General features: G+C 43.4%; 1 protein-coding gene across 1 annotated transcript in view; it reads right to left on the bottom strand.

Moving 5' to 3' along the window:
- Positions 1-4,994, bottom strand: part of CCBE1 (collagen and calcium binding EGF domains 1) — a 95,994-nt gene extending 91,000 nt beyond the window's left edge. The window contains 4 exon segments of the mRNA XM_051804432.1: positions 4,309-4,389; positions 4,519-4,700; positions 4,703-4,921; positions 4,923-4,994. Coding sequence (XP_051660392.1) covers positions 4,309-4,389; positions 4,519-4,700; positions 4,703-4,921; positions 4,923-4,994 — 554 coding nt within the window.
- Between the last annotated feature and the right edge of the window lie 21,232 nt (positions 4,995-26,226).

Here is a 26,226-nt window from a genome sequence, read left to right as displayed (position 1 = left end):
AAAATGCAGGAAGGAGGGAGTGCTTGTGGTGATGTCAAAGAAAGATGGATAATTTTTCTCACCATGTAAGAGTCAACTTGGTTTTGTCAACTAATTTAAGCTGACTAGTAATTTCTTCTAAATAAAAGAAAAATCCCAAACCTTCCCTTTGCCCACAAAGGCAAAGGCTAAAGTGTTCTTCCAGGCTATGCATATCCAGGTTCAAATTTTCATTTGCCTGATTCATGCATGGTTTGCTTAATTCAACACTTTATTTTTATAAAAATCTTCTGAAAAAGAGCAAAAATAATTCTTTCAAGACAACTTGCAACAATATTTAAATGTCTAGTAGATAAAGAGATCTGCACAGTGAGGGGATAAATATATTCACATTTTCCCATCTGTTTCAAACTTGAATCTTCTTAAAAATGGTGATGGGCAAACAGCTTCCCACTAGCAAATGTTTCTGTTAAGTCTGTATATTGCCTTTCTGAATAATTTTCAGTACACTCTCTGAATTCTAACTGAATATGACATTTAGCTCTCCTAAGCTGTTTTTTAAAAAGGAGCAACTCCAGTAAATAAATTGTACTGGATTAGGTGTTGATCCTCCTGAACCTGGAAGCAACATAACCACTACCATTCCTACCATTCCCTTACCCGAACTCAGCTACACAATCAGGACAAAGAAAGGGGATGACAGTTCCAGATGCTGCTTTTCCTTCTGGACCAGAGCAACAATGTACAGTAGCACTGTTTAAAATGAAAATGAAGGAAGGACCGTAATGAAAAGGACTGCTGCCAGGATGTACAAACTGAATTGTCACAGGCAAGTGATAACACAAGAAGCAGTGGAGAGAACTACAACATTCATGTAATCTATTACGCCAACAAATTGTTAGAAGTCTGTCTGAGAGTGAAACAGGCTAACATCACATCCAAATAGCTGGAGAAGACAGTAACAAGGGACTGGGCCCTCATATTCTCATGCTGCCCAAATTTCATCAAATTTTTGCATTGTACAGTGTGAAACAAAGTCTACTGGACCATTCCATTATCAACAAATCTGCATAAATTCTTCTCTGTACCTACCTGATGGGGACATGTATATTGGGTACTTAATGCAGTTACATACAAAAGTTTAAATGAGATTTTCACTGAAAAGATTTTGTATAAGCTCCCACTGCTTTTTACATCTGTTTCTCCGTATTCTTACGAAAATAAATACAAAGGATATGTAAAAAAGACAACTCAAACTAAACCAAGGGCCAGACAGCACACATTCAAAAAAAAAAACCAACAAAAAACCAAAAAACCATCTGATTGTGTACAAGGTTGCTATGACTGCAGGGAAAGATGCCAACATATTCTCAGTGTTTGGCCCCACTTTTGGCTTGGCCCTCCATTTGGCTCATCTTTATTCATAAGTAAAATCTAGTAAAAAAAAATAATCAAGAAATGTTTTTTGTGATGAAAAGATGCTATTTTTATTGAAGTGCTCTGAAAACATGCTGATTTTCATGACAAATCCCAGTAGAAGGAATAAAAGGGTGAAATTGCTTTCTATCAAGAATTTTGCTCAGGAATTCTGACATCTGACTTCATATGGGGTTGGGTTTTTTTTCATTGAACTAATTGCATAGCAAATCATCAGAAGTGGTGCATGTTGCCTTACGCCTGACATGTTATGACATGAGATAAATTTTGTGTAAGTTTGTTTAATTTCTACACAAAAGGTACTTTGACCTAGAGTGTATGCTAATAGTAAAGAGAAGCTGACATTAACTACCCTTTTATCTACCTCTAACAATGTATATAAATTACCTGACTATTGTAATTGTGAAATACTGTGAAAAAAGCTGTCTAAGAAGACAAAAAATGTAATGTTGGAAGAATAAATACTAGAACATCAAAATCAAGCTTATATGAATCCTGGAGCAAAAGCTCCTTAAAGCCACAGTTGAGTTTCTGTTGAGCTGAAGTTCTTTAAGTGTAAATTGTCATTCCAGAGATGAAAACTGAATCCTAAAGTTCCTAAATGTCTTACGAAACAAAATCTGCCTTGAGGCATCACAGGATTAGTCAACACTTGCAAGTTTCCTGTCATCTTGTTAACAGCCTCAACCTCAAAATATTAATGAATCTTACATTAAAATGTGTTCTGCCAAGAGTAATCCCACGTGTCTGCTGGAGGCACACCTTGCTACCAGGAGCAGTGGGGATGCTGCTCTTCCCTAAGGTTCACTGTCATGGATGGGTGACACTGCTGGTCCATGTCAGAGCATGGTACCAAGTCTGAGGGGCAGGACTGGCAACACGTGGCAGCACAGGTACGTGCTCCATGCAGGTATGTGCTCTGTGCAGAGCTGCTCTGTTGAGCCACAGGCCTCTGTTTCAGAGATGCTACCCTGAGCTTTTGCATATGGACATCATGAAGGAGAGCTCACAGGGTGGGGAGTGAAGCCCTCACCTGACTCGGAAGGTTAGACCTTGAAAACATGTGATTATATGGAAATTGAATTTTTTTGTTTTTTAAAGCAAGGCAAACTTAGAAATCACAGGTACAAAAAAAGGGTTTGAAAACATGAACTAAAACAATCGAGAGTTCAGTGCAGAAATTTGAAAGTGCTCATTCATGAACTGCACTGATTTTAGATGGTGAATACCACTCGGGATTGTGCAGAGGGAGAGCTGAGGAGGGAGGGAGGGCTCGGCACAACTAGAGCCCAAAGGTCAGAAATACCTCAGCAAAGACGAAAGAAAGTACAAGGGGGACTTAGCAGCTGGGCAGTCCTGCTTTCTTTGCATGGTGGTCTGCAGCACTCGGTGGAGCCTCCTCATCCATCACACACAAAGCAGAATACTTTCCTCAGCTGGGTTTTGGGATATACAGTAAGGGGCAGGATGGTCATGTGTGTACTGCTTTATGCAGCTCCTACTCTGTCTTTTTCATTCACTAACTCCCCACTCAGCACAACGTCATCCACACCATGCTCTGCTCCCAAACCAAAGAAACGCTGCAGGTTCAACTGAGTACTCTCCTTCCCTGCAAATCTGACACACTGTCCCTCTCCAAAAGGTGTTGTGTGCTGCTGGGTGCTATAGAGCTGCTTATAAGTGGGCTCTGCCTCACCTTCCCAGGGAGAAGAGAGAGATGATAAGGGAAACATGGAAGCGTGGTGTTCATTCTCTGCAGAGCCCTTCCCAGGGGCTGTGAGGAAGCTAATGCTGCTAAGAAATGGGCAGTGGCAGGACACCATTCCAGGTAGCTGTGGCTGCTGGAGGGCATGAACCAGCCCTGAGAGCATAAGAGAGGGACAAACAACATTGTTGCACTGTGTGTCTGCAGCTCCTTGGAGTTTATGCCAAACAGAAAACATATTGGGAAGAAATGGACAATCTCTGTAACACTTTTCACATGCGTTAATGTGCCTTGTCATATTTTGGTATACGTAAGTAGCTCCCTGCCACGTACAAGTATATACACACAGGCAGAGCACAGTTTCCTCCATAAAGCAACCTCTCACAGAAAGCAGCTTTCATGCATGACACATCTCATCTGTGGGGACGGGACTAACAAGACGGCATCAGTAAAGCGATACCTGTGTGCTCATATTTTGTATACATTTCTTCAAAAGCACATATACTGTCAGCTGTTCTGGACAGCTGTCATTTTTGAATCAGATGATGTTCCTCAAACACACAGCAGAAAAATGAAAACTCAGAATTAAGATTTATCGCACTTAATTCGAGAGGCCTCTGCTGAATTCCTCCCCCAGAGCTGGTTGCTGAAGAAGTTGCTCATTCTGAGGGTATGATTCACCTATCTTAACTGAAAATGTCTTCTGTGTGGCACGAATCCAGTTGATCTCACTGATTATCTTGCAACTGATGCGGCTGTAGGTCCAACGTGCTCCTGGAAACCCGAGTCAGAGGAAGTACCTCAGCGCATCAAAGACTGTCGGTGCCCGGGACATGGCAACCAGAACCACACGCGCCCTCTCCAGCGATGTCTTGGAGGTGACGTTTGCAGCGAGTTACTAAAACCTTTCACTGGGACAACCGTAGGACTCGCCAAGGGAGATGCCGAACGCGAGAGGGATGTGACGACGTTACCTGCTCCCTGGTGCGCGGGGTGGTCGGAGCGCAGGGATGGGCTAGCACAGAGCCGGGGGGAGGCAAACAGCTGCCACCGCTGCTGCCCCTGCCCTGGCACCAACACGCGAGTGTCCCCTGCTGCCTTCCCCGAGGGCAGCGAGACCCCAGCCGCGGACACGCGTGTGCCCCGCGTCCCCTTTCCCCGCCGCCCCCCGCGGCCGCGGCGCTCACCTGAAGCAGGTGGTGAGCTCGCCCGTGGGCTTCAGGCAGGGGTAGCGGGTGGTGGCGATTTTGTTCTCGGAGCAAACCTCCCTGAAAGGCATAAAGTCGTAGTATTAGGGGGAAAAGAAATTGGAAGGAAAAAGAGAAAAAGTAAAAGAAAAAGAAGGTGGTGGATGGGAAGGGAATGCACAGAAGCAGCCGCGCTGTCGCGACACCCACCTGTCGCCGTCCTGCGGCTCCTCCCGGTAGGTCCAGGCGTGCCCCAGCGCCAGGAGCAGCAGCAGCCGGAGCGGGGCCAGGCTGCCGGCCGGCCGCCCCATCGGGCCGCCGCTCCCCTCCGCGCCGCGCCGGCTCTGCCCGCCCCGGCCGGCGGCGGGGCTGCGCCGACCCGCCGCTCCTCCCGCCCCGCCGCGGGGCCGCCCCCCGCCGCCGCCAGATGTGCCCGCGGGGAGGGGCCGCGCCCGCCCAGATGTGCCGGCAGATGCTGCCCCGCGGCGGGGCGGCGGCCAGATGTGGCAGTGGCGCGGCAGATGTGCGGTGGGAGTGAGGGGGCATCACCATTTCCCCCCGCACACCCCGGTCCCCTGCCGGCCGCCCCGGCTGCAGGGAGCACGGGGAAAGCAAGATAGGAGGGTGCGGAAAGTGGTGGAAAGATCCGAAGCGGTGGGGGTGATCAGCGGCTCTCGGTGCACCATCACTGATGCTTTCCAGATTCGGCTTTATCTCAAATCTCTTCCACAAAGGAACAGAACAGTTCAAAGCATCTCTGCTGTGACGGCTGTTTATCCTTGTGTACGGCTGCCACTTCCCCACCATTCATAAAGGAGGAGATTAACGACAACAGACTGTGATAAAGTAGGGCATCAGGTCTGGCCCGTTGTACCATATCCTGTTTTCACGGTTAAACTGCCTGGGACTAGGGGAGCAAACCTGCAAAACGACCGTGCCTTTGCAAAGTGCTTGGCCGATGCACTGGCTTTGATCACCAGTAACTTCCTATGAGTACAAAATGCTCCAGGGAAATGAGGGTGTGCAAATCAGCCTTTACTACCACTTTCACCTGCAGTACAAATGACCTCATTTTGCAGTCAGAAAAATCAGGGAAGTGTGAGCAACAAATTTTACTCATTTATTAATACAGTCAGAAAAGTCAGGGATATACAAGTAAAAAACTGTAACTTCTCTGTTGAGCCAGCACAGAAGTAATAAAGGGGTGTGAGAAGACTTGAGCAATACACTTTTATTTCTTGCCTCACCACAGGCAGCATTTAATCAAGTCACTCGACCATTCTGTGCCTCAGTTTCCCACGTCTCTCACAGGAAGACCCTAATAGCAAAATAAATAAATAGACAACGCAGATCCCCATATATGAATCAGCTATGATTAAGCTGTTAATCCCTTTGGTATGTTGTCCAGTACCCAGAAGAAGGCTAATGATAGATAGACTCTTGGAAAACCCTGGGACTTGTCAGAAATTTTCCCTGAGTTGCACAGCATCTGCTGTGAACTGCCAGCTTCAAGGTATTTCTGTCCTCCAGGTAATCCTGTATTTTGTCTTTATTCTCATGTTCAGTTAAGGAAAGGAGTTCTGCATGGCAAAAGTTTTTCCTCCCTCCTTTTGGCATTTGCTCTTGAGAGGATGTTTCAGGTGTTTATTCTGTCATAATTACTTCTCTTTTACTTTATACAAATAATGAGTAAGCAAAGACAGGACTTGCCATCTTGAAGCCAGAAAAACTGTAGGTTTTTCTCGCAGGGCTAAGCCCTCATCTCTCCCAGACAGCCTTTCCTGATCTGGAGATAACAGGAACAAAAGCAGGACCTGAGTGCTTGGACCCAAGAGCTCAGGAGACACCTGTCTCCACATCATGTTCCTTACCCTCCTGCTCCAAGCAGAAAGTATCCAGTGACAAGGACTGAAATGAAGAGAGGTTTGCACTGCTGTAACCCCTCTGATGTCTGTCTATAGATAACAAAGGATTTAATTTACCACATTCCAGAAGTGGTCACAGACCCTCCCCAAAAGCTCCACTTTTTAAAGAAATTGGATCGTACTCGAGCACAGGGCCGAAATCCTTTGGATGATTTCCAGCCCAGACCCAAGTGTCATGACTTCAGAAGGACTTTGGTTTTAAAAGGATCCCTATATAGGCCTGGCATAAGTATGCTTCCAAGATAGTGGGGTTTTTTTCCAGAACTTTTGCCACTCAGTACAGATTTGATTTGCCACCTGAATTGCTTAACTCATCTCCCTGTCTTTGCTTCAATGCCTGCCACCCACACAGTACTGCATCAACACACTGCTATCTTTTTAATTAAAAATATTATACCAGCTTACATAAGTATTTATTTAACCCATGCAAACAGCCTCCTTAATTTAAAAAATGTAACCTGCAAGTGAAGCTAATCCTGTACTCAACTCTTTGCCAAAGCAGGGCCCAAAGTTTTATATACAAAAGGATTTCAGTGTGACCCATAATTGGCAGAAAAAAGAGATTAAACAACACCATACTTTTCAGTTGGTAACTCTATTGCAGCTGAATACATTAAAGTTGAGGGTTTGGTCATTTTGCTTCATCAGCTTCATCTCAGCTTTAATGACCATGCAGCCAGGGTCACCCTGAGAACAAGGCTTGCATCCTGGAAAGTGTTGAAGGGTGACGGTGGTTAAGGAAACATGGAAATGTTCCTGTTGCCTCGGGGAAGGAATGGTTGGGACTGTTCTCATATATAGTAAATAAGCAGAATGTGATTTCTCGTGCGAGGGATGCTTCTCTTTGTGCAGGGTCGTGTTAGTTTTGACTTGCCCAGCTCAAGCATGTATGAAGTTGATTAAGCTGCACACTACATTTTGGAATGCTCTCAAAGAAAAGAATGAGGAATTCCATGTAGTAAAGTGCTTATCAGAAGTTTTATTTATACTGTTTATACAGGAAGAAAATGTATTGTTTCCTGTAGTTCATTCATAATGATGTTGTTAAATTAATACTAAAAATTCAAGTTTCTTTTCTGGATATTGGTGGTAGCTGGAATAGCCTAGATGCAGATTTTGATCACTGCCCAGATCTGAAGATGCTCTTTCCATAGTGGAAAGGCAACAAGCTCAGCACACTGCAGAGCAGAAAAAGGAAGTACAGGGCTCCCCCGAGTCTTTAGAAATACACTGAGGTTGTTTGCATCCATTAAGATCTTGAACAGTTATTAATTATCCTACTATTCACTGACCTCCATCAGAGATGTTGTATTAGGGTCAGTACAAATGCATACAGAGGTTTGAAAGTTTAATAATGATCCTGAACATAGAAGATTATTTTTCTCTACTTCTTATTCTCACCTTTAAAACAACTCTGACCATGAGGTCTGGGGAGAAAGGGGGGGGTGGGCGTGCTGGGATGGGGGTTTTTTTTGTTGGTTGTTTTTCTTAGATGTTTCAATGCAGTCTTCAGAAGTATGTTCTGTGACTATTCTTAATCTGTTTATAAATGACATTTTTATCAATGCATTTTCCATCTGCTTCAAATATAAAGCAAGTAACCAGTTACTGTAAATAATCTTAATTCCACTGCAGCATTGTGTTTACATCAAGTAACAGGTCTCCAGCTGTCAGCGTTGACATGTTCAGGGAGATCAGAGCAGGACTGAAGGTGTAAATAAACAGAAAACAGAGGTTTTCAAGAACATCTTGGGCCTAGGATGCTTTACAGATTTGAAAGGCCTCATGATGGTCATTCATGGGCTAGATTCTCTTCCAGGTGAATGCCTAAGCTGAACCTGTCTAGATGCAGACTTCTACTTTCAAGGGATATTGCACAGTTCAAGCCTAGCTGCTAAACACTCACTCAGGCTTGGGCAGGATAAAGACTTCCCAAGCCATTGTAACTCCAGAAGGCATCTAGGGCAGTGTCCCATCTCAGAAAAAAAGCCAGAACCAGACAGTAGAGAGACAAAAAAAGTCTTAAATAATTATGTATAGTTCCCTAGAGAGAGGTGGAATTTCTTTCCAACCTCTCCATAATCAACAGAGTTACCTGGTCTATAAAAAGACTGCATGAAGCATGGAATAAATAGACAGAGCACAAGCTAGGAGCAAATGCAAAAACTCTCGAAACAATCCACTAGCAGCAACTGTGGGACAGGAAGGAAGAGAAAAAAAGTGCAGAAAAAAATAATGAGGGAAACCTGGGAAGATAAAGGAGCTGAAGAAATGCCAGGGAACCATAATGTATGCCCAGGTCTAAACAGGTATTACATCCTGAAAGAGGATGGTAGAGCAAAGCAACTCTCAGTGCGGGGAAAAGGTAGAGAGGGGTGCTGAGAACACAATGGCACCAAGTTATATCTCACAGAATCACAGAATATTTTGTGCTGGAAGGGACCCAGAAGGATCATCAAGTCCAACTCTTAAATGAATCAAACCCACAGCCTTGGTGTTATTAGCATCATGCTCTATTTGGATGATTAAGAGCAGAGGACGATGTGAAGAAGGGTTAAAAACTGAGAGAAGGGGGTTATCTCTTACCTCTTTGTCCCTGCCATCCTTCTGTAACTTGAAAAGATAGGAAATTGTGAAAGTGAAATATTTTATTTATTTTATTTTTTTTGCCTATGAAGTACCAGGAGGCCAGCATCTGGAGCCCAACATGTGAAACACCCAAAAAACCCACATTAAATAAAAATATTGGGGCAGAGAAAAGATACTTCTCACCACAAACACTAGAATGGCACTTAATCCAACTAGGAGACAAAAAGTCTCTGCTTTCTGACAGAGATATCTTTGGTAAAACATGTTAATGAAGGACCAAGGAAGTTGAAATGTGATGCAACTGTTTGCAAAATAAAGCCATGGAAAAAGACACATCAGAAAACATGAAATGGTGAGCATGAGGCACTGCCTCCAGAGAGCATCAGAGCTACGGAAAGGAATTGCCCCAGACTCTTTCTTCCATTTCACAGATAATTACAGGGCTCATCCTAGATTAGTAGCAAAAATAAACACCTTTTGAAAGTATCAGCTAAAACAATAGCACTGCTGACCAAGAATTAAATACGTAAAAGAGAGCACTAATCCAGCAAAAACAAATCCTGATGGATACACGGGACATGGCATGACATTAACCAGGGCTGACTTATTTCTTCTAGGGTTAGGTTTGAATTCCATTTTGTTATAAGAGATTAGAGCTGAAGAATGCAAAATCTTCCATGGCATCCCAGATATCAAACACATCGACCTCTGTGGCGTGTATGTGCTCCCTGTCAGTCCGGGCTCCTTCGACAAGGCTCAGGACATTGCTCTAAATGCACAGACAGCAACATAAACAGATTCCTTCTATCCGGCCTTTGTAACACTCGGAACAAAGGCCCTGTGCTTCCGAAGTTTACAAGGTTATCCACCTAAATTGCTCCTGTGATGAGCATCCCATAGCAGTGTCATGTTCTAGAAGCTCTGGGTGGTGAGGAGGAAGGCCACTGACTGAGAAATCACTTTTTAACAACAGGCAGTTCCCACATGGGCGTAGAAGAAACTGAATAGGTGGGAAAACAGATCTGATGATACGAATTGAACTAAAATTTGAGCACTTGTTCTTTTGTCTGCAAATGCACACCATGGTGGCAGCAGAGGGGAAGATGCTCCTAAGAAGTATTCCTTCTTTTCCCCAAACCAGCTTGGTGCCCTTTGATTAAAAAACCTGTGGGACTCCTGTTTTAGCATGTAAGTTGCTGCCAAAGGAAATGCAATACTCCAGACTGTTGCACGCCCATGCCACAAAAGCTGCTTGTAAATGGCCAGATACTGACACTCACAAGCCATTTTTGATCGTGATGGATCCCCAGAAAGCTAGCGGTGTCGATTTTGTGAACTGCAACCTGAATAGTGCAGAGACTAGACACTGAGGTATGAGCAAGAGGAGACCTTAGAGAAAGATCCATGCTTACTTAAAATTTGCAACTGAAGGGAGGGGGGTTGTTTGTTTGTTTGTTTGAATTACATTTGGTAAATTCACAAGCCTTTGTTTTGGAATATGAAGTATTACTTGCAGAAGAAAAAGAAAAAGAAAAAGATGTTCCAATGACTAAGGCATCAAGCCACATATATGGAAGACATCAGAAGAGAAAGGATGATGCAACCATCCCAAAATATGCTTTTCAACATGCTTACACACACATGTAATTCCCATACACACAAACAATCATAACAGTGGAGAAAATGCTTTCAGCTACTTGCTTTCCCTCACATTGCTTGCATGACCTTGGCTAAATGACGTAGGCCCAGACCTTCCACAGCCTAAATACCTCTGAGCATGTGGATCCAAATATCTGAAGCTCAGCATGCTGTTTACAACATGATCTAATCTCTTCTTTTCCACCTTCAGCCAGGTTTGCTTATGTAAAGTTCAAGGTATTTATCTGAGGGGCAAAATTTGATCCTGATGACGGTATCAAATTAATAAAATACACATTTTAAAAGTGTAAAATACACTGGTTATTTATAGAAATTATATTTTACACTACAGAATATGTTACTATAGTTTCCTACATGTTCTCAGTGTAGATTTCCTCAAGGAGTGTTGCACACTATTCTTTCAGAGCTGCTAAACCAAAATTTCTCCATTATAGACCCATCCACAGCAAGTTGCAGAAATCTCAGGTATCTGCCATGGTGCAGTCCCTGCACACAGAGCCTCCTGCAGAGCAGGAAAGATTATCCCATGGGCTGTGCACCTGTTTTGCAGCTATGGCCTGACACAGCTCAAGGCAGCTCAAGTAGCTGTAGTTACACCTGTGAAAAACCTGCTTCTCCATAGCTCACCTTAGCATTTCTCCAAAGTACTCCCGTACTCGGAGCTAGAGAGTGAAGCTGAGGAAGATCTGTGACACGGCAGAAAGCAAAGCAGCCCTCACGCTGCTCTGCTCATGGCAATCCTTGGAGCCTGTGCCAAAGCAAATGCAGCCTGGAGACTTTACACGTGTCCCTGCTGTGGCATCCCCCCCCAGCTGTGTTTTCTTTGGCTCAAGCTCGTGCGGAGCTATGGGCACTCTCCAGTGGCAGATGCACTTACACAGGCACAAGTGGATAGAAACTCCAAAGTTTTTGAGCCCTCTTGGGGAGCACAGATTCCTTGTTCATATAGCTATGGATTCCTCGTTCTTGTAGTTATGGGCAAATCCAGGTGCAGGGAGGCTTGAGAGATGCATTGGTATGCCACAGACTTTGAAATCTGCCTCTCCTGGGGTGCTGGTTGCACCTGCCCTCCTTGGAAAAGCCAGATCACACATGCATGCAAGCACAACCCTCCGACCCCTTTACCTCTAAATCTACTGAGGAAGGAATGTTTTAACTTTCATGTAATTTATAAGTGGGAAAATGAAGTTTACCCAAACATAAAACCCCCACACTCATAGACTCGGTCAGGTTATTTAAACTGAAAATCAACCTGGCATGACAGCAGAAGCAACAGCTTTGCAGTGACAGCGCAATTTTCCCTGACATGAAAATGATAGTATGTTCCATATTTTTCATCTCCTGCATGTTGGTTTTGTTGCCTTATTAGTACTGATACATTTTTTCCCCTCTAGTTTCCTTCTAAATGAGGCAGCTTTTACTGGAGTTTCACTCTACCCTTTGGAGCAACACATGTAACCCATCACAGGAGTGGGCTCGATTCAGACCAGTCACCCACCTCATTGAAGTTAATCTGGCAAAATACAAGCAAAAAAAAAAAGAAGAATATGACCTTCACTCCACAGCTTGTGACAGCTCACTCACTGCTTATTTATTCTGCACTCCTTGCAAAAACACTCCACACATTCAATCACATCTCAAAGAAAGGGGTCAAAAGGCAAGTGTTTTTAAACTGTCTCAGTTAAAGAGTCCCTTCCCATTAAAGCCATGCTGGTTGTGTCAGAGATAAAAGACTGTTTTCTATGAGGACTGACCACTTTGACAAATCAACAATAAATTACTCAGAAATAGGCTCTGGCACATTCATTGCAGGAAAATGAATCTCCTGGCATCTTCCATGATAAGCAGCAAACACTTTGCAATTCTGCGCATGGCTGCGTGAAAAGTGCATGAAATTACTTAAAACTTTGAGTGTTTATTTCATGAGCAATGATACTGCTTCTGACCTTGTCTCTGCAGTGGATGACCAAAGACAAAGAAGAGCAAGGCAGTGGTATGGGACACTCGTGGGGAAGAAAATCAGTGATGGAAAAAAATTTTAAAAATCTATTATTTTGAGCTTATAAAATGATGATTTTCACTTTTTACTGATGCATGTGGGAGATTTCAAAGTCTGTCAAGCTCAGGCAGGAAGCAAACTGAACAGGTTGGGAAAGATAATTTTCCTGCCAGAAAAGGGGAAAATCCACATTCAGATGTCCATTTACTGAGGTGTTAATTGTTAGGATAAATACGGAATTTTGCCTTGAGAAGCACCTTTCTCTCCAAAACAAGCAATTTACATCTGGTTTGACTTCAGGCTAAAAGTGTCCTAATCCTCGTCTGTCACTAGAAGGCTGATTGGCCTCAATGAGAAATTGTGTGTGCTTTACGCCAATTAATCTGAGATACATTCTTTCACTTTTACTCCTTCGCAGGTCCTTTAATTCCACAAGCAGTCAGGCCTTGATCCCCTACATCGGGCAAGAAGATCTTTCAAAACTCACTACCCTAACTCTTGTATACTCAAGATTGTACCCAAGCCCCAACCCTGCCTTTTGTCATCTGGCTTCTGCTCCTCCTGTTGCCTGCACCAATTGCACAACCTTACAGTAACCAATGGATTAAATGGAGGAGAAGAATTTCTTCTTCACAGCTGGTGGGTGAGACACTGGGGTGCACATCCCCAAAGGCACAGAGGCTCTGCGTTGCCAGGGAACACAGCAGGCATTAGACATGCCAAGGCTTTCTAGGACTTGGGCCTAAGTCCCTTCATGCCCCCCTGTATCAGATTCCACGGGATTCTGACAGTGCCCAGTGATTCATGATGTACAGTTCCCAGGTGTCTTCAAGGAAATATGCAGCAAGGTCTCTGAGGCCTCAGGACACTGTGATAACATGGATCCAAGTTCTTGCGAAAGACAAAATAAGTCAATCAGCTCTATTAAAGTGCTTAACAATGTTCAGCATCTCCAGCAGAGCTCTGGAAGGACCAAAACACTGGAGAATTAAGTTACTTTGTTCTTGTAATTCCACACGGTCTTTTGCAGCCAGAAAACTGTACTTCTCTATTTTGTTATGTATCAAGTAATAGCTTTTCCAGGTCTGTTGTTCAGGGGAAAAAGAAAAGAAAAAAAAAAGGCCAGACATGCAGAGCAAACAAGTATCTGTGGTATTATATTTAGTTTATATTGAGTTTGTTTTCTCATCAGGTGAGAGGATTTCAATACTCCATAAAATGAGATGTTTTTATATTACGCTTCTGCAGGTATTACTTTCCTAAGTTAGGTCAGCTATTTTTCTGTCTAAAAAGTATAATGACCAGAAAAAAAAGAGCAAACAAAGGAATAATCACAATAGTAACTCATTACCATTGAACAACAGGGGAAATTAGCAATGCATATCTTGGCACTTAGCTGAACCAATCTGCTTTTCCTTACTGATTCTTCCTTTAGGTATCATGTCCAAATATTTCCTTGGAATACGTTCCTAGTGTGTGCAGGAGCTATTTATAATCTTCGACACTTATTTTTGGATTAAGTACATGTAGGTGGCTAGTTGCCATGAGAGCAAAGGGGATTCAATGAACTACAGGAATGTGTATGAAATATTACACTTGGGATAATGCCTTTCCAAGCTGAGCAGCCTGTACAAGCAATCGGGTTGTCAGAAGTGGTGTCAGAGCAGGCCCAGCACAGAAACTGGCTGAGTGGTGCATCAGCATGGCCTCACTCCACTTGTGTCTTCTGCCTGTTTTGGTGAGGCACCCCTCCAGATCCTGTTCCAGGTTTCAGGCCAGTACTAAGGAGCAGCCAAGGAGCAGCTCAGAAGGGCTCCTGTTTATTCAGTACCTGCCCTGATTTTAGACAGTGTGTCCTTTGGCTGAAGTCCGTCCCATCACCAGCCAACTGCCCCTGCAGAGGATAAGAAATGTTTGAGGATTGTCCTTCCAACACCTCTGTCAGGTGCTGAAATCTCCCAACTTCTCTTACATGTTTGGTTCATAGAAGATAACTCTGGCCTCTATGCCATTTGTTGCAGGTTTGCTGCCTTCTCCTCCAGATATTTTTCCTCTCTGTCTTTCCATCCACCCACACATCTCAGAATTCCTACCCTCTTCCTGAGTTAGCATCAGTGCCTCCTTGCCCCCAGTAGCATTGGCCTGAAGCTGGGGTGACAATCATCCAGCACAGCATTGGAGCTCTGACGTGGGCAGAACCTCCCAGGGATTGACAGCATCAGCCACTCGACTGCCTACAGGATTAGTATACAACTACAACAGCACCTTCCCCCACTAGCAATTCAGACTGAACAGAAGGGAAAACATTCGTTAGCTAATGGTTAGATGCACCAGCTGTGCTACTTACGCTGCTCTGTAGCGGAAGATGGGTAATCATTAATAGCACAACGCTCTGGTAAACTAGTTCATACATAGTTATTCTTCAGTCAATCCTGACTTACTGCAGTCAGTAAACCTCAGTAACATAACTTGGACATTCAGCATGTGCCAGGCAACCCTAGCTTGTGCTGAGAAAGCCTGTGGCATATGTAACATCCAGATGTTACAAAACCCTGGTGAGCCCTTCCCAACTGAAACAGAAAGTGGCAAGATTGCCTTTCCTGATAGCAAATCCTTTCGCTTCCTAAACTTGACACTGGTGATGAGTTAGATATATATATTGCTATGTATTCTCCTGGTCCATTTATAATCACTGCTCTGAACATTCCAGGTTGTTCCAATATGGAGTTTTCACGAGAATTAGGTCTCTTTCTGTTCTACAGTTACCTGCAAGCTGGCACTTAGTGGAAGGTTTGGGCCAACCTTAGGACCAAAAGGTAGTTGGTTGTGTGGATGTCACAGAAATATACTGTATCTCATACAAAACAGTCACCGTTATTGCAACAAGATAGCAATAATTCCTAAGTATGAATAAGGTAGACCTGGTTCAATATCACTTTTCTGCCTCTGTATTTATATGTTCAAAGAAAATAATTTTCTTGATGGGGCAACATCACACCAGTGACAGCCTAAACCTCTGGCTGGTCACAACGAAGCCAAGAAGGCTGAAGGGAGGGGTAAGACAAAAGGAGGACTTCCCAGCTACAGGTTCAACTATATAATAAAGTAAAGTACGACAACCTATCCTTGTGGGAGGGTTGCTTTGCAAGAACAACCAGATTGACACTGCAACAATGTTTTATAGCATTAATTTGTGAGCAAATTAAAAGAACATATAACCCAAAGCTTTCTTATTCAAAATATTTGTATCCAAGCAAATACCTAGGATGTATGTATCTGACTGAGCTGCAGAGAGCACAACCAGAGCAGAGGAGAGAAAGTGAGATACTAGAAATGAGTGTATGACAAAATTTCTGCATAAGGATGAAACATTCACACTTAAATGGTCACAATAGCAGTGGAAAACTGCTCATCGTATTCCAGCATCTGTGAGGACAACTAACAATGTAAGCTGAAGAAAATATACTTGTTTTCAAAGTCTCTTCTGTCATCCCAACAAAAAAAAACCCCTGGAATCTGAATCAAAAGCAATAAATTAGGACTGAATACAATATGGATGATTTTATTCCCCCTCCACAGTTCTATGAAAATGTCAGTTTAACAACTGTAAATTCTTGAGGTACATCCTACCAGCATTCTGCCCACTTCTGTGGGACTACAAGCATGAAAATCTCTGTGGCAATTTCACCCCTTCTTTTACCCCTTCAGCCATGGGGTGGGTATTGCCAATAACCTGCTTGTGGCATCTGCCCTCATGTGCAAGTGGAGCCCCAGGGGAAGGGAGCATCTGCTCAGACCTGTAAGAGATGCTGTGCAGCCCCACAGCAAAGAAACCACCAGATGGAAAACAATCTCCTCTAGAGCATCTCCTCCCCTGCTCCAAAGCAGTTGCTTGTAGCTGGGAAAAAGAAATGGGAATAACCTCCTACTCCCCATAACTCATTCCATACCAGTGTACCCCAACAGCTCAGCTTTCTACCCAAGCCCCTTTTCACTCCCTAACCCATCCTGATAAACACTGCAATCCTCAAACTGCAGTGGAGGGAAGGAGAGCTCCGCTTTCAGCAGTGTTCACAGCCCATCAGCTTCAGACAAAGACCAAAACTGAACCAAAAGTTCTGCCAACTTTCTGACCCAGCTTGCTTTCTGGCTGTGAGATGTGGCTGGCTCTGCTTCAGAAAGGCTCCAGTGACAAAAATCACAAGGTCTTTCCCACAGTGCCTCTCTTACACCCAGAAGCATCCCAGGTTTCACAGAAGTTCTCCTCGTCTTTTCCTCACACTCATAGTCTTTTACTGACCTGCCCCACTAGTGCACTGCTGTTCAGGACCAGCTGCCAGAAACAAACAGCTGAGAAAAAGTCGATGATTTAATTTCGTCACACGTGAATTTTAATAGCATTCCTGTCTGTAAATGCAATGGAAAGCGATGATATGGAAAGGAGAGATGAAGACCCTCTTACAGAGACTCCAGCCAGAAGTCACCATGCACAAGTAGCTCAGATAATGTGAAGAACATGGTCAAAATAAGGTGAAAAGCAGATGGGCTGTACGAATAAATTTCTTTCCAAAAGGGACACAGAGGTTAAAATGATGTGAGCTTAGCTTTCACCTAGCTGCCTAAAGAAGATCACTTTCCATGCCAAGAACAGCCAAGGGCTATGCTTGGGACACCAACCTAGTGAAACAGCCCCTTTTACAGCTCATTCATCAGCTCAGAGAACCAGTACTGTAAGATTTAGCAAGTGCCAATGCTATTGCTGACATTTCTGTGTGGGTGTGGGTGAGAACCAAGCACACAGGACGCGGTAAGAGCCAGCGGCTGCGTGTGACTCCAGAAGTGGCTGTTGAGAACTGATCGTTTCAGGTGGTAAGCAAAGGTTTTGATGACTTTTGCTGAATGGAGATTTTCCTGTGCATTTTTAATGTTGCCTTTCTTCAGGCAACATTCAGTCTGCAGCGACTCTCATACGTCACACATCTGTTGAGTGAGAAAGTGGATTTATGTGTGAGAGGCAGTACTACGTCTGATCTCAGGAGAGGTTTTTGCATCTCCCCAGGAAAGGTACAGTTGTGTAGGAAGAGCAAATACACCAAGGGAACAACAACACTCACAGGTAGGAAAATAAAGAGTTTCTAACCCCATTGCATTAAATTAGGATTGGGCTCAAATCCATCAATCCAAAACTAGCTACACATGAGCTGCTAAACTGTGAAAAGGGGCAGATTTTATCAGACAGCATTGTGTTTTGTGTATTTGAGATGAAGATTTCCAAAATAATTCCCACTGCCCTATCTCTGCAATGGAAACAGAAAAGCTGTTTCTCTGGTCTTTCGTTGTCTCTTCCATACTTTCATGTACTTGCACAAAACATTGCTCTTCCTCCTGAGCTACCTTACTGTCTCACTAACTGCTCTTGTGCTGTACAAACCCTTTGGGGCAGACTTAAATGAAATAATTACTAAAACAGCTACCACATTTGAACAGCAACATTGTGCTTGCTGAAATCAGCTCAGAGGAAGACAAACCTAAAAGCAATCTAAGATCCTGTTTTAAAGTTCATCTTGGGCCAAATGCATTAAACCCTAACTGATAGCTTCCTTTACAATCAGTTTAAATTACTTCCTTTGACCTCCTGTTGGCAACTGACATTTCATTCGAAATGATCAAAGTTATGTGAGATTTAACAGAACTTCGTCCCCAGTGGAATTTCGGCGCCCAAGTGAAAAATTGAATTTCTCAGTTGTGCACACACCATCTGACACTGGGACAGAGAGCTTGTTTGGGAGTAGGGGGATAAATCACTCTTAAAACAACACTGTGACCACTGGGTATGCAGGGCCTAAGCCAAAGCGACCTTGGGTGCAAATCAGTTAGGACCAGGGGTGATTCTAGGCCAGGATTACCCAACTGCAAGCTTGAAGAAGCTGGAAAGAAGCATGTATGTGCAATATGCCAGAAACCTCTTGTCCTGAGGTTCAGTGTATGGTCTAGGCACGTAGGCTGGTAGGAGGAGGTCATGCCTGAGTTTGAGCTCACTCTTTGTTGGAAACTTTGCACATACTGACAAACTCCAGTCTGTGCTTCTTGCTCACTGGTCCTGTTACTGTAGAGAAGAAAAACTTTCCTTTTGAACCATAACCATTCTGTGTGTGTCTTCCCTAGGGCAGAGAATAGTTTTCTTTACTATATATAACTTCCTTGTGTATATTTCCAGAGTGAATTTTTTACTGCCAGCAGTTATTTCTTTGAAGGCTGTGCAGGATTTCCTTCCCCCAGAGGAATAAGGCCATAGGTCTGATCAGTCCTGGGTCTACAGCATCGAGCAGGGATTCACTCTATTGAACACTGACAGAATGATCTTTGTATGTTCACCAGAGTTTCCATCATTTCATTAGACTCATGTGCACTCACAGAGGCCATCCTCATGCATTGTTTACTTTAGCACAACGTTGTGGGTTTTCTTTAAAGAAAAAGATTTGAATAAATGGATGGACTTTTTATATCAGAGAATGTGAATTTTAATGTGAATTTAACTTTTCAAGATCTTAAGGGAATTAAGCAATTTAATCTCATAGCTAGACCATTTACCCAGTTGGGCTGCTTCAAACATGCCTATTTCTGTAACTATTGCATTTTTATGCAGTCATACCCTTCCCACACCCACTCCCCCTTAACTTAAGTTTGAGATGTGAACCTTAATAGATGAGTTACACATGTATTTTAAAAAGAATCTTCAATTTATGTGTTCTGGATATCAGATATGTACATAGGATTGCAACTGCCAATGCAGCAGGAAAGGGAAGCTACCATTCCCCACTCCTCCTGGGGCCATCAAGGGGAGGACAACATGGTTAAGAAGCTGCAAACTGACTGGACAACTGCACTGTGCCATGCGTGTCCTACTCCACAGGGCTGCTGAGTGGTGCTTCAAGGAGATGGATTAGCAAATGACCATCATTTTAAATTGATCATGGAACAATTCAAAAAGTGGAGCCATTCTCTGAGTGGTGCAAAGTTGATGAAAAAACCCTCTGGAGCACCACTTCAGCAGCAGGGCTTCTTCCACCCTAAGATCTCACTTTGTTCACAGCCAACCAACACAGTTGACAGTCCCTGTGTCCCTTGGATGCTCCCGGGGTGGTGCAGCACCATCAAGCTGCATCCAGATCATGGCTCGGGTCAGGCACACATGGACAAGCACTGAGCAGAAAGAGGTCAGGGAACCAAATACGGGTCCAGTGAGAGAAACAGGGTATGCGTGTATGTTCAGGGGAGCTTCACAAAGTGCTGGCTGGTGTAGGAATACAGCCACTGCTGGGGTTGCAGTGGCAAGGAAGACACTTCACACCATTAATCATTGACCATTTTTCCTGATCATCTACAGAAGCAACAATCCCCCTCGTCTACAAAGCTCAGGTAGAATCATGGTGTCCTTTCTGTGGGATTCCCCATGCAGGGTCCCAGAGGATTTCCCTCAGCTCCAGCTGTTTTGCTGACCCTGGCCAGCAACTTGTGGCTGTTCAGGCTCAGACTTGAACATGACTAAATCATTGGCAGCAAAAAGAAATTTACTTGCTCAGTAGAAGTATTGAAAGACTTGCTGGGAGTGGGTATTGCTTCCTCACTTAGAAGAAATCATGGCAAAACGCATCAGGAAGGGTGTCTAGGAGGGGGTTCTCAGCAGAGGAGGTGAGAGATCACTCTGACAAACTCCTCCTCTTTTTCAGAGTGCAACAGGCTGTGTTCATTTATTCACTTTTACCGCTAGAAGTGGTCAAGCTACAGTCAGAGAAAGACCTCTTTAAAACGGGAATGTAAAAGTCTTGAACTTCTGTTTTAAGAAGCACCATGAAGTTTAATGACACAGACTCAAGAATGCTTTGAGTTATATGTCAGTAAAATACAAATGTATCCTGTTATTTACTTAATGACTCCTATGTCAGACTGGAGCAGGGATATGAAAGACTGCAGCACCTCAAATAGTCAAAAAAGAGCCAATCTGCACACATTCTCTTCAGCAATGTACTTTAAATACACTTTGTGACATTGCAACTGAAAAGCTTTTAACTTCATCCTGAATGTAATGGGAGTCAAGCTTACTCTTACTTTTCCTTTACTGTCAACAAAGCCATTAGATGGCAGTACATCCCAAATTATTCTTAGCAATGCCACGGTATTCTAGTGGTGCAACAAATAAATATATGTCACCACGTGTTGACAGTGTAATTATGAATATCATAAAGATTTAGCGTGAAACATATGTTCCATCTGTCCAGATAACTGAAAATGGAATGTGAATGAGAAAAAAACCCTGACAAATGAAACAAAAATAACCAGCAAAACGCACAAAGAAAGGAGAGAGAGAACACCAAGTATTTGGCCAACACAGAACAGCCCCGATGTCAGAGATGTTTATTCCTATTGACATAGAGTCTTTGAGAACCAGTTACATATTAGGATACTCGTTGAATAAAGGGATTTTCTAGGAGGTAGGCAAGCAGGAGTAGGTCCTGCCCCACAGCCAGAGTCAGAGCCAGTCTGCATGCAGGCGGCACCTCAGCACCGCTCCCACGGACTCTGATGGGATCACTGCATTGTACATATCTGTGCTTCAGGCACATTTCACCACCAGCTATTTCATTGCAGATTACAAAGATGTTTATTGCATTGTGGGAAGGAAGTATTTGACCAGCAGATTAATACCACAGAGGGCTATGCTATCATAATTCTGTGGGAGGTCACCACAAGTTAAGCAGTCTGCCTTCTTAACCTATCCTTACAAAATGTACAGTGGCATTCATCACGTTTTATGTCCACAAAAATCCCCCAAGGAGAAACTAATCATGGTAAAAATGTTCCCGTCCTGCCAGGCTATGAAAAATCATCACTAAATGTAGATTTCAGAGGGTTTAGGATGCCCAGAATCCATTAAAAAAAAAAAAAAAAAAAAAAGAGTGTGTTTCTGGTGCCGTTGACTCTGGGGTCAGTTGCAAAACTATTAATGTCAGAGAGGGAAAGGACATGGGAGAGAGGATTGGGTCTTTCTGCAACTTTCCAACAGGATACACACAGGTATTTCCTTGATGAGCTGTTTTGTCACTCAAAATTGTAGTTTTAATCCATCTGAAATGATTCCTAAGTTTAAGCTGAATTTGCCAAACACTTCATATGTGTTCATATAAAAAAAGAAAAAAATAATAATACTTTAGGCATCAATATTGAAAACACGACCTACTGAAATTAACCAAACTAAAGAAAGAATACTTCTCAGTGGGAGATTGGAGTCCTCATTTCATAAACTTCATCCCTGCTTTTATTAAAAATGCCCTCCTTGTCCCATATCCCAGCTTCAGACTAAGCAGCTATTCACTTCTAAAACCTACTTATAGAGTACCAATTGTTTATCATATCTCTACTTATATTAAACCAAAGGGAGACTGGAAAACTATCTTGTGCCAGCTGACACACCAGTGTCTTATCAACAGACCAGCCACCAGTGAGAGGACGTGACCCAAGGCTTTTACTGTCACTGTGTGATAGCAAAATTTTCAGTACAAGTTGTCCCTTTCAGTTCTTCCCTAGGTGCACAGCAGATAGGCCATGCTCTCACACACACACAAGAATACATCAGTGTGAATATTGCTTAGACATGTTAAATCACAAGGTCTGTACAGTTTGTTATTGTTTTATCATTGCTTTAATTGCTATAAGAATGTAGGAATGCATTTCAGACATCTAACAACACACTAGCAAACAATGTGTCATATGTACTAGAATCTCTATTATTATAAAGGTATTGGTCATATAAAATACAGTAAGTATTTAATAATGTTCTCCCTTGCTATTATTTCATCAAGACTTTGGAAAGCCCCTCTACTCAGTGTCATTCCATAACCCTTACATACAGAGCTACATTCATCCATATCAGTTGGGACCTTTATCACCATGTCCTTTTATTCAGCCTTTCCTTGCCATTTTTAAGTAACAAATCTGTTTCAAGGATCTCTGAGCAAAAACTATGTGACAAGCATCTTGAGATGAAATGTAGAAGCCAGGAAAGTCTCCATATTGAACTGGCTTCTTGGGGTAGATGCACTGAAAGCCAGATTCCACAGAGACAAAGCAAAGCGTCTGCTTACACTTTGATCCTTTCATACTTGGAACTGTGCCCTGTTTTAAACTTAACCTCATTAATTAACCTTTGAAGGGGTGAAAACTCTCAGGGACTAAGAAAGAACGCAGGGATTCAGGCACAGAGACTGTGCCAGAGATGCAAGACAAGACCTATGCATGAAACAGACTTTTAAAATAGATAAATAGATTTAAAAAAAAATAAAATTAAAAGAATGATGGTTGGAAGGAACAGCTGATGAGAAGAAGGTTTCTGAATCTTGTGAAACCTCTGAAGTTCAATGTAATTTTTGTGGTGTTGTTTCTGGGCTGTAGAAAGCAGAGAGCTCTCCTTTGAGCTCTTGTGAAGAGAACTGCAGTGACTAATGCCTTACAGGAGGGGAACAGACCTCACTGCAAGAGGCCCCCCCAAGAGATGCTCTCAGCATCCCACCCGGCAGTTCCAAACTGAGCTCCATCCTGCAGAAGGATTAGCACCAAAGGATGTTGGAAGGTTTCCCCCCAACACCTGACCTTATGTTACACCCCCACACGGCCAGGACAAAGAAGGATTGTATGCCTGGCTGCTGCTGAATCACAGGGTTGAAATCCAGTCTTGTTTGTTGTCCCATGGGTTCTGTATGCCAGGCATAACCTGGAACTCCACAGTAGCAGGCCAGAATGTAAAAAATTTGGTAAAGCAAACACTGCAAGATCAGACTTATTTTTATGTCTTAAGCCATCTCCAAACAAACAGCAATAGCAGGAAGCCGGAGGGATTTGCATTTCCCATGCTAGATTCCCTCCTCTTCTTCCAGCACAGCATTTTACATGTGAGGATGACAGACCTTAACCCCTGTGCCAGTCCTGGGTGGAGCAGCAACAAGAGCACACATTTTCCCAGCAGACTCCTGAAACATCCACATCAACTGAAATGTTACTGGCTAAAAATCTGGGAGCCCAGTGCACAGAAAGGAAGAACCACCATTTGTTTTTTACCCAAACAGGAATACATTTAACTCTGAGATTGAAAGTAATCTGGATGGGCAGTTTGTCACTGCTCTGCCTGCAGCCCATATAGCCTTAAGCCATTATGGTATCAATGATGAACTCATCCTGTCAACACAGTCTTCTTGTAGCAACACCACCAAGAGCCATATTCATGTTTGGGTTTGTGACAACAGCTGCTCAAACAGCACAAGTGGTAAAACTGCTCGTTGGAGAAATAATTGGTTTTCCTTTACTGTTCACCATACAAGGTAGACAACCCTGCCTGCCCTCCTTCTGTTTGTTACCCTACACAAATGCACACAGGATGGATAACAAACAGGAGGACCTGGAGGCCACTGTACAACAGGAAAGCCATGATGTTGTCAGAGAAATGTGATGGGATGACTTGGAGTGCTGGGATGGATGGTTACAAGCTCTCCAGAAGGAACGAGTGAGGAAGAAGAGGTAGTGAGGTGACTCTGTACACTGGGGATTGTTTTCACTGTATACAGCTCAAGGATAGTGAAGATAAGGTTGAGTGCCCATGGGTAGGAATTAGGGGAAGGTAGATATCCTGGTGAGAGTTTATTATGGACCACCCAACCAGGATGAAGAGCCAGATCAAGTATTCTTTAAGCAACTGGCAGATGTTTCACTATTGCTAGCCCTTTTTCTTGTGGGAGACCTTAACTTGCTGGATGTCTCCTGGAAACTCAACACAACAGAGAGGAAGAAGTCTAGGAGTTTACTGGAGTGCATGGAAGAGAATTTCCTATCACAGCTGAAAAGTGAGCCTGCCGGGGAGGGTACCATTCTGGACCTGCTGTTTACAAACAGAGAAGGGCTGATGGGTGATGTGGTGGTAAAAGTTATTGTGAGCACAGAGACCATGAAATGACAATTTTTGATTCTTGCTGAAGTATGAAGGGGATCTGCAAAACCTCTACCTTGGACTTCCAGAGCGTTGACTTGGGCCTGTTCAGGACACCGATTTGGAGAGTTTTATGGGAAACAGTCTCTAATAACAAAGGGGTTCAGGAAGGCTGGACATCCTTAAAGAAAGAACTCCTAAAGTTGCAGGAGCAGGCTGTCCCTATGTGCTGAAAGATGAGCCATCAGGGAAGAAGACCGGCCTGGCTGGGCAGGGAGATTTTGCAGAAACTCAGGGAAAAAAAGAAGGTTTATGAACTTTGGAAAAAGGGACAGGCAACTCAGGAAGAGTACAACGCTGTCATTAGGTCATATAGGAAGAAAATTAGTCAAAAGCTCAACTAGAACTCAATCTGGCATCTGCTGTATAAGATTACATTACCAACAAAAGGAGGGCCAAGGAAAATCTCCATTTTTTTTGGACATGGAGGGACAACATTGTGATTAAGGATGAGGAAAAGGTTGAGGTACTTAATGCTTTCTTTGTATCAGTCTTTAATAGAAAGACTAGCTATCCTCAGGGCAATCAGTCTTTTGAGCTGGTAGACAGAGACGTGTAATCCAGAAGGAAGTAGTCAGCAACCTTCCTTGCCACTTAGGCAATCACAAGCCTATGGGACTGGGTGGGATTCATCCAAGGGTATGAGAGCAGTTGGTGCAACTAATGCCAGGACAAGAGGACACAGACTTTAGCTGTGCCAAAGGAGATTCAGGTTGGACATCAGGAGGAATTTTTTCTCAGAAAGGATTGTTAAACATTGGAATGGACTGTGCAGGCAGGTGGTGGAGTTGCCATCCTTGGAGGTGTTCGAGAAAGGACTAGACGTGGCACTTAGTGCCGTGGTCTATTTGACACGGTGGTGTTCAGGCAAAGGTTGGACTTGATGGTCTCAGAGGTCTTTTCCAAACTAATTGATACTGTGATTCTGTAAACTGCCTTCTCCTCAGTCCTGCCCTCCAGGAATTGTGTGTTTCCAAAACAATCCCAGGATGTCGTTCCCACTTCACAACCCTGTGCACGAGACGTAGCCAGTTGGTTCATTTTCTGATCTACTGATATCCACTGCAGAGCAGGAGGGAAGTCAGAGCTTATGCTGCAAAAGTAGGAACATGTTTCATACTCTTCCTAGCTACAGCTTTGCCCCATGACTCCTCTCGAATCAGGCAACAGGGTCCAGCTCTCTTTCAGAAAAAAGGCAGTGCTGAGACCTGCCACAGAGCCTTGACATCTTGAAAATGCTGATACTGGTAGAGAGGCCAAGGATGCTTGATTTTGGCACCTTCCCTGATCAAGTACTGCCAAGAATGCTTCTAAGGACTTTCTGCTGGCAATTAAAGCTGTTAATTCACACTGAGGAACTACCTGTGGAAATATGGTATAAAACCCATCTTTTCCTGAAAGTAAATCTCCAGTCTAGCAAGGGTCTTCTTGGCAAAAGCAGATACTGTTGACATATAGGGAATGAAGCCAGGCTTGGAATGAAGCACTTTTTTTAATTATTATTAAGTAATAATAGTAGCATTTCAAGTATTTTCATTCACTCAAAAAGTTTTAAGCTTAACACACACTGCTCAGGTTTCTGAGATATCTATGTGTGGCCACTCAGGACAAAGTCAGACCTTATGAACAGTGTTGACATGGATCCCTGTAATACCATGTGCCAGGTGACAGTTTACAGTACCAAGACAAAGGGCATGAGTTGTTTTAGTTGT

The sequence above is a fragment of the Manacus candei genome, unplaced genomic scaffold, assembly GCF_025592945.1.
Source record: "Manacus candei isolate 608988 ecotype Guabito, Panama unplaced genomic scaffold, ASM2559294v1 h1tg000061l, whole genome shotgun sequence".
In the NCBI taxonomy this organism is placed as follows: Eukaryota; Metazoa; Chordata; class Aves; order Passeriformes; family Pipridae; genus Manacus; species Manacus candei.
Note: the sequence above shows the minus strand (reverse complement) of the source record. Positions and strands in the feature narration are given on the sequence as shown.